The sequence below is a fragment of the Neophocaena asiaeorientalis genome, unplaced genomic scaffold, assembly GCF_003031525.2.
Source record: "Neophocaena asiaeorientalis asiaeorientalis breed wild unplaced genomic scaffold, Neophocaena_asiaeorientalis_V1.1 scaffold540, whole genome shotgun sequence".
Lineage (NCBI taxonomy): Eukaryota > Metazoa > Chordata > Mammalia > Artiodactyla > Phocoenidae > Neophocaena > Neophocaena asiaeorientalis.
This window is the reverse complement of record NW_020172141.1, coordinates 4,959,416-4,968,352: the sequence shown is the minus strand read 5'-3', so window position 1 is coordinate 4,968,352 and position 8,937 is coordinate 4,959,416. Positions and strand designations below refer to the sequence as shown.

Sequence of the window (8,937 nt, the reverse complement as noted above, 5' to 3'; positions counted from 1 at the left end):
GGGGCCCTGAGGACATGGGGGTGGGGGGGGGCCTGCCACTCACGGGTGGGGCTTGACGTGGATGTAGTTCTTGGGGACGAACCCCTCTGCACCCCGGAGCTCGGCCTTGTACCAGTTCTGGTCGTCTTCCATGTTCAAAATCTGCGGGCGGGAGAGACACGGTCACCTGGTCACCTAGGAGGGACAGCTGTCCCCTGCTGAAGGCCCACACCAGCCCTGGGGCCCAATTTCCGGAGGAGAGCGAGGTCGCAGGGTGACTCCACGGTCCAGGGGTCACAGAGGAGAATTTGGTTGGTGGCTTGAGCTTACGGGGGGAGCTGGAGCGCGACTCTCAGGTCGTGCCACCCAGACCCCCGGGTGCTGGGGGACAGATCTGGGGCCCCTCAGTCCCTGAGCTGTGGCCCTGAACATGGGGGGCCCACAGCAGTTGATACGAGGCACAGAGCCGGGGGTCGGGGGTAGGTCTGCGGAGGCCCCGCCGAGCAGTGGTCACGGGGGTCACTTGCATTTACAAGCTTCACGTCTGAGCTCAGGGCTGATGATCAGACGGGGGCTTCAGACACCGGGGAGCGAACGAGAGGCCTCTGCGCTGCGGCGGGGCCGAGGCCTGGCTGCTCGGATCACAGACACCCCCTCGCCTCGCAGGTGGGCCGAGGGGAACCGAAACCTGAGCGGGGTGGGGGGTCCGCTACGGGCGGGCGAGTGGGACGCTTGGGCTCCCTCCCCACTCCCTGGGCGGGCTCGCCATGTGTCACCCCTTCTCACACCAGCCCCCGAGGCCGCCTTCACCAAAGGCTACTTCACAGAGGAGGACACAGGCCCAGACGGGAGGGGAGCAGGGCCACACGGCAGGGTCTTAGGACCGGGTCCCCCCCGCCCCGGTCTTCACCCTGTGCCTCCTCCCACATTGTCTCTGGACCCCAACCCGGGGGTCATCTCTCCCCTAAGTCCCAGAACAGGTCCCCACGTCAGGTCAACCCCAGTGGGGATAATTGGTTGAGACAAAAAATCAGACGCAGATCCGCAGCCCAAGCAGGGAGCACCATGGGAGCAAAGGCTGGGACAGCAACTCAGGTGGTTTGGTTTTACCAAGAGGAGCTGAGATGTGCCCCCTGGGCCCAGGCCTGGCCCCTCCCTCGTCTGTCTGCCAGGTCCCTTGAGCCCCTCCTTCCTGCCCCCGCAGTCTGGGCCAGACCAGCGTCCCCAGGGAAAGCCGGAAACAGGTGGCTGACTCAGGATAACTTTTGCTGAAAACTAAACAAAACAAAAAACTCCCCCAACTTAATGAGAAAATTAGGGCCTGCGGGTCACAGACTCGGTGAAGATTCTTGGGGGCCTCGGGCTCTAGACCACTCTGCCTGCCACTGACTCTCTCCACAGCCCTGGCATCAGTTTCCACATCTGTAAAATGGGCACATCTACGGCCTACATGGCACATGGCAGTGTTTTGTGACCTGCAAAATCCTGTGTGGACATGTGGATGTGACGTATCTAATCTATCCCAGTTTTGTTTTGGTTTTGTTTTCCTGTCACCTCCACTCCAAGGAAAGACCCAGAAATGTTCTGATTGGTTGTATTAGCTGAATTCTTGCTGTTAACATTGTTCAAAGCCCCCAGACCCTCTGAGACATGGGAATTCCCGACCTTCCCTGGTGAGGCTCACACCTCGGCCTGCCCCTGCTTTGCCCCTGCAGTGCCGTTCTCCTGGGTGCGGTCTTGTGCCACCGTCCCCTGGCCAGTGCGGCCACGGAGCACCTCCTGCGTGCCAGGCGCTGTACCCAGCCCGGTGATATAGCAGGAAGCAGGAGGTCACGTTTTAGTGGCAGAGGCAGACAAGAAACAGGAAGGACACAAGTAAACAAGGTAATTTAATGTTCTGCTCCGTGGTCTGAAAACATACGTCAGGATGACATAGAAGGAAGATACCTGGTTGGGGGCAGGGGGATTGTCAACAGGGGACAGGTGGGGGCGGGCAAGAAAGGCCTCTCTGAGGAGGTGGCACATGAGCTGAGGCCCAAATTACAGGAAGGAATGAGACATGAGAAGATGTGGGAAACAGTGTCCAAGGCAGGGGGAACAGCCAGTGCCAAGGCCCTAAGGTGGGAGCGAGCTCTGTGTCTGCGGTTGAGGCGGGCAGTGCTGTGAGCTGAACAGGGAGGGTGAGAGCTTGAATGTCTTGTGCGCCAGGACTCGGGGGACGAGGGGTCTGTGAAGAGCAGGCCCAGGTGAGCGGTGAACGGGGCCTGGACTGGGGCTGCTGAGATGTGGTCAGATCTGGGGTAGGTTTTGGCAGAGCGGCTGACAGGCGAGATACATGAGACGGAGAGGAAACAGCCGAGACAACCCCAGGCTGTGGGCCTGAGCGCCGGCAGGCGGTCGTGACCGTCAGCTGCTGTGCAACAGGTGCGAGAGCAGGTGGGGAAGCTCAGGGTGGCTGGGTCGGGCCTGAGGTGCACCGGCCACCACCGGGGAAATGCCAAGAGGCCGTGGGCTCCCCGAGTCTGGGTCCTGGGGGCCAGGCTGTGAGTGAAGAGGTGGAGGTGAAGCCGCCACCCACATCTTTCCTCCAGTGGGGAGCAGCGGGGTCCTGTGCACCCAGAAACGCCTGCCCGTCGGCGAGGGGGGCTTTGTTCCAGGGAAGTGACATTTGGGGCCCCTTGTCCAGAGTGGGTCCACGTGCCACCGGGCTTTCGTCTAAGAGCAGAGCTCAGACTGAAAGAGTAGCATCGTTGCCGGCTCCCAGAGGCTGGGATCTGCGTGTCCGCCGGTCCCTGCTGGGCTGGGACAGGCCTGGCCCACAGCCAGCGCGCAGGAAACATGCTCACGAAGGGACAGGTCGTGGAGCTCAGCCACCAGCCCCACCCACTGTCCCCGGCCCGGGGGAGGGAGAGGGGACACAGGGTGACATCACAGCCACGTTTTTATGGTTACAGAAATGAGACCCTGGACTAGCGTGGGATGGGTGAGGCACTTTGGGTACAAACTTTAAGGGAGCTCCAAAAAAGTCAGGAATCAAGATAAAGAATATTTTAAAGGAATATGTTAAAAAATCAAAATTTCTGAATATGGTCATTAGCTAATAATAATGTATCCATATTGCTCCATTAATGTAACAAATGTACCAGGTTAATAATATAAAATGTTACCAAGGGTGTGCGAGTGTGTGTGGGCGGTGGGAAGGGGCGGCAGGGTGTCAGATTGGAATTCCTCTGTACCATCTTCTCGATTTTTCTGTACATTTCAAACTGTTTTAAAAAGAGTCTATTTAGGGACTTCCCTGGTGGCGCAGTGGTTAAGAATACGCCTACCAATGCAGGGGACACGGGTTTGAGCCCCGGTCTGGGAAGATCCCACATGCCGTGGAGCAACTAAGCCAGTGTGCCACAACTACTGAGCCTGTGCTGTAGAGCCCGCGAGCCACAACTACTGAGCCCACGTGCCACAACTACTGAAGCCCACGCACCTACAGCCCGTCCTCCGCAACAAGAGAAGCCACCGCAATGAGAAGCCCGCGCACTGCGATGAAGAGTAGCCCCAGCTCGCCGCAACTAGAGAAAGCCCGCGCGCAGCAACGAAGACCCAAAGGAACCAAAAATTAATTAATTAACTTTTAAAAATAGTCTATTTAAAATTTAGTGCGAAAAACTCCATCAAACTCTTAAATCAGGGACTTCCCACGGGGTCCAGTCGTTAGGACTCCAAGCTTCCACTGCAGAGGGCATGGGTTCAATACCTGGCTGGGGAACGAAGATCCTGCATACCGTGCAGCCTGGCCAAAAATTTTTAATATGTTTTTTAAATTAAAAGAAAAATTTTAAATCAAGGCAGGCTTTGACCCGGCACCTGTACAGCTGTGAGAGGAAGGACCCCCCCCCAACTCCACGTCTGGCCCTGGAAGGATCACTTGCTCATCTCTGTCCTGTGAGGAGAGGCAGACGTGTGAACAAGGAAGCGTGATTTGCTCACAGCATGCCTCCCAGGAGTGACCGCCAGCTCCTCAAGACATTCTTTCTGGTGTTTTTTTCTAGGCGCAAAGCCAACGCATGAATGTCAGTTTCCCATCCCTAAAGCTAATAATATCTATCGATTATTATTGATTACCTCTGCGCATGTTCCTTTGCATTTTGCTTTTTTGCCACTTGACGTTGCTTCACGAGCATTTTTACGTCGTTAAACGCCCCCCTCCCCAAAGAGCATTCTTAGAGGGTGTGTGATATTTTGTGCCGCCCCTGGGCAGGTAGCTAGGGTGCGTCCACACTGCAAACTCGCCCGCGCCCCACAGCCCCACCTGCTGCGTTCTCTCCAACCACTCTCCTCCCCCGGCTCTTTGCATGGCTGTGTCCTGCTCATCCTTCAGCTCTCGGCTCAGGTGTCGTCTCTTTTGAGAGACTTCCATTCCATCTCCCCAGGTGATTTCTTCCACCCATTTGTCACCTCCTGACAGCACGCACCCTCTGGAAGGTCCGCTCCGGGAGGGCAGGGACTGGGCTTCGTCCACTGCTGTGTCCTCAGCACTTAGGACAATGCCTGGTGCTGAGCAGGTACTCGAGGGCTCGACAAGGGTTTGTTGAATGAATGAAGGAAAAAGCAGCCCCTCCGGTGGCCTGTCATTCCTTGAAAGGTCCCCTCCTGGGTCTCCACGGACACTAGGAGCAAATCCTATTGGGGTCTTAGCCAGGATCTCGGCTAACATCTCCTTCCTTCCTTCCTTCATTCCTTCGACACCCCCGTGTCTTGCTGAGGGCCTGCCCTGTGCCAGGCACTGTTTTATGTCCCTGCCCTCAGGAGGCTCGGTTAGAAGCAAACACAGCAGGAGTCGGCCAACGCTCTATCAAAGCTTAGTGGGAAACTTGGCCAATCTTGGGTGGGCAGGGGTGAGCACAGGCGTCCAGGAGGTAAGCGGGGGTGTCACCGTCTTTACAACACTTGCCTTGGGGGACCCCACGGATCTACTCCCTCCACCCTGGTTCATCCCTCTGAACCTCAGGTAGAACCCACCGGTCATCCCATTCCAAGCTCCCCACTGCTCCACTGCCTCTCAAGCCCCAAAGTCTGGAACTAGAGACCCCAAACTGCTCTTGGATCGGCAAACGAGGCCTCTGAAACAGACCTGGATCTCAAGAGTCTTGTGCCCTGGCTAGGTGGTGCTGGTGTCAAGCCTGCCCCATCCCCAGCTGGCCACACGTCCACAGGTCCCCCCACCAGCCACTCAGGGGGGCCCAGGCCTGGCATCCCAGCACAGAGAAAGGGGGACATCCTCAAAAAGATGCGGTTCTTCTTGGAACCGTCCACCTCCTGACCTAGCCCAGCTGTTCAGTGCCACGGGGTTCCGAATGCAGGTTCCAGAGTCAAAGGACAGGGGTTCACCTCTGACCCCACACCAGGCAAGCGGTGGCGCCTGCCCGTGCCTCATTTAATCACCTGTGAAATGGAGCCTCTGCAGCTTAAATGGGTGTTGATGTGCACTGCTGAGCTCGGACCCGGGGCTCTGTACGGGGTCGGCACACGGAGGCCCTGTCCCTTCCTGGGCCCCGGCTCAGACTGGAAGCCTCATGCCCACCGTGCCGGTGCAGAGACCGAGGCCCAGGGAAGGGCAGGGGCTTCCTGAGCGTGACTTGGTGGCAGCTCCAGCGCCCGACTTGTGGCACGGCCCCTCCCAAATCAGGGCCCTGAGCTCTGCTTCCAGATGCAGACTTGAAAGCAGGGACATTTCCTGAGAGACAGAGCCCGGGAGCCCATCTGCCGGGGTCGCCCTGGAAGGCGTGTGTTCCTCCAGAGGCCACACAAGGGAGCTGAGCGGTGGTGAGGCTTATCTTCCCCTTTCTCACCTGCAGGGAAGCTCGTCTGGACCCCTAATCAGAGTTGTTTTAGCCCCGATAGGTTAGTGTGTGTACTTCATTCCCAAGACCCTCTCTCTGTCCCTCTGCATCCGTCTCTGCCTCTTCCTCTCTCTCTCTGTCCCCAGCTGTCTTTTCAAATTCTTTCCTGGGAAACGGTGTTGACTCAACCCCTGCCAGGCTCTAGGCTGATGTCTCCTTGAACCCTCACAACGGCCCCCAAAGGAGGGATCACTAACTATCTCCCCATTTCTCAGATGGGGAAACTGAGGCTCAGAGGGTGGAGGTGGATTGTCCGGAGTCACAGACTTGATAACTGGAGAAGCCGGGCCCGTCTTCCTCCAGAGACTGAACTCCGTTTGGGGGGCTGTCCGGGCCCTGGTTTTAAGCACCCCCCCCATCCCATGCGAGGCCAGCTGAGCCGGCTCTGGCCACCTTACCTTGAGTGTGTCCCCCTTGTTGAAGGCCAGCTCATCGCTCTCTGTGGCCTGGAAGCTGTACAGAGCCACGGACTCCATGCCGCCGTCCCCGAGCCCCGGCAGCCGGGCTCTGAGCAGGGCCAGTAGCTTCCTGCTTCCTCTGCAGTCGAGGACCGTCTTCCTTTGTTTTGAGAGCGTGTTTGTGCTTTTGAAGCTGAGACCGAGACTTCCCCTGACAGGAGAAACAGGAAGCAGAGATGTCCCAGAACAGGGCGTGTGAGCCGCAGGCCCACCTCAGACCCCAGGGAGTCCCCGGGCAGCCCTGGGAGTGGGTCCTCCTCCTGCACCCACATTACAGATGATAAAAACTGAGGACCCAGAGCAGAAACGCTGCAAAGCCATCCCCAGCTCAGACACTGTGTCTTGCGGTCCCAGCCACGCCCCCTCATTTGCCGATGTCCCCTCCACAGTTTCTAAGCTCCGATGCCTCCTGTGACTTCCCACTGCCTGCTGCATCGACCCCACGCTCCTTGCCTGACAACCAGGGCCCTTCCAAGCCGCTGCCCCCACCCCCAGTTCTCCAGACTCATCCTTTGTTACTCCCCTACTGTCTGAACAAACACGGGCTCCAGCCACGGCCGAGGGACACCCCATATGTCCATTTCGTCCTCCAGCCTTTCCACATGCAAGGCCCTCTGCCTGGTGCTCTCTTCCCCTTTCACTTCCCAGGAGACTCCTATTCATCCATCAAAGCCCAGTTCAGAAGATGCCTCTTCTGATTTAAACACCGGGCACCTTCAGCGGGATGGCAATCCTAAGGTCAACAAGGACTGAAGATAATCTTGACCTTTGCTTAGGTTTTCTATGGGCAGTGGAATCAGTGTGGCAATTCTGGGACAAGTGTGTGAGTATCGTGGGAAACCCCATAAACGACTAAATACAGCAAAGCTGTTTGGAACCAGGGTTCTCTCCAGGGAAGGAGGGAGACCTGGACCTGGAAGGGGAAGGCGAGGAAGAGCCCTGTGTTGTTGGACGAGAATTGGATGAATCAGCGTGAAGTCAGATTGGGTTTTTTCTGTAAAAAAAAAAGAGTTTTTCTTCCTTCATTTATATCAATAAGGTTACATCATGCTTTCCGATTTTAGTCAATGAATTATGCTCTATTACTATTATTATTTAATTTTGATGCTTACATTGTCCCAGATTTGGCCAGTGCGACCCCCCCTTCGAGATGTCCCCTTGTCCTTTTGACACATCCCCACCATTCTCTGTCGGTAGGTTCACGCTCTTCCAGGACTTCTGCCCCAGCCCTGGAACCAGGCATCTCTGAGGGGTGGAAGATGGTATTTTCAGTGGAGGATGGTGTTTAGAACCCAGGATTTAGCTGGTGTTGGGTGTGCCCATCAGTACAGAGGTGTCATTGTTTCCAGGCCCTCTCCGCAGACAGAGGCAGGAAAAAATAAAATAAAATAAAATAATATATATATATACACATATTCATTTTATATATATACACAAATTCATTTTATATGTATATCACAAATTCATTATATGTATATATATACACACACAAATTTATTATATATATATATATACACAAATTCATTATATATGTATAAACTCATTATATATATATGTATTTGTATTTTTAGAAATATATTTCCTGTATACTCGGCCATAAACAGAAACAAAATTGGGTCATTTGTAGCGACATGGATGGACCTAGAGACTGTCATACAGAGTGAAGTCAGTCAGAAAGAGGAAAACAAATATCATATATTAACGCATATATGTGGAATCTGAAAAAATTGGTACAGACGATCTTATTTACAAAGCAGAAATGGAGACACAGACGTACAGAACAAACGTATGGATACCAAGGGGGAAAGGGGTGGGTGGGATGAACTGGGAGTTGGGATGGATGTATATATACTATTGATGTTATGTATAAAATAGATAACTAATGAGAACCTACTGTATAGCACAGGAAACTCTACTCAGTGCTCTAAATGAGAAGGAAATCCAAAAAAGAGGGGCTCTGCGTATATATGTAGCTGACTCACTTTGCTGGACGGTATAAAGTAACACCACACGGTGAAGCAACGATACTCAAATTAAAAAATAATACTGATAAATATATCTCCTGTCTCCTAGTGGACAGAGTGAGTCCATATTTCTGTGTCTGTCTCTATGTGTATCTATATAGCTATGGATAATATTATATTAGATCAGTAGATTAAAAACCATGAACTCCATCAGATAGGAATCGGTGAATGCAGGTGAGGGGTATATGGCTGTCATGCCATTCTCACAGCTTTTCTGAGGGTTTGAAAGTTTTCCATGTACAAAGTTGGTAGGATAGATGTGACCCTACAGAGATCTCAAAATTAAAGGTTTAGTTAAAACAAACAAACAAAAAAGTTGAGGGAAAATAAGAGGAAGACTGCAGAAGCCGTCACCTTCCTGGAGCCCCCCGAAAGGCAGGGGGCGGGGGCGGTAGCAGCCCAGGCTCGGCCCAGGGCCCATCCTCGCCTCTCCCCCAGCACCCCCTGCTCCGTCAGCCCAGACCCCAGGACGACAGGATGTTAGCAGGCACTTCTTTCCGACTCCGTTTCAGCTGAGGTTTCAAAGCCTCAGAATGGTGCAGTGAGAGTAGGGGGAGGAAATCCACCCCGCCCCAA

General features: G+C 54.4%; 1 protein-coding gene across 1 annotated transcript in view; it reads right to left on the bottom strand.

Annotated features, from left to right (window-relative positions):
* GRAP (GRB2 related adaptor protein) overlaps window positions 1–6,466 on the bottom strand; it is a 20,189-nt gene extending 13,723 nt beyond the window's left edge. The window contains exons 1-2 of the mRNA XM_024753135.1: window positions 6,278–6,466; window positions 44–141 (exon numbers count right to left, since the gene is read on the bottom strand). Of these exons, the coding sequence (XP_024608903.1) occupies window positions 44–141; window positions 6,278–6,355 (176 nt within the window). The 5' untranslated portion in view covers window positions 6,356–6,466. The remainder of the gene's footprint in view (window positions 1–43; window positions 142–6,277) is intronic.
* Between the last annotated feature and the right edge of the window lie 2,471 nt (window positions 6,467–8,937).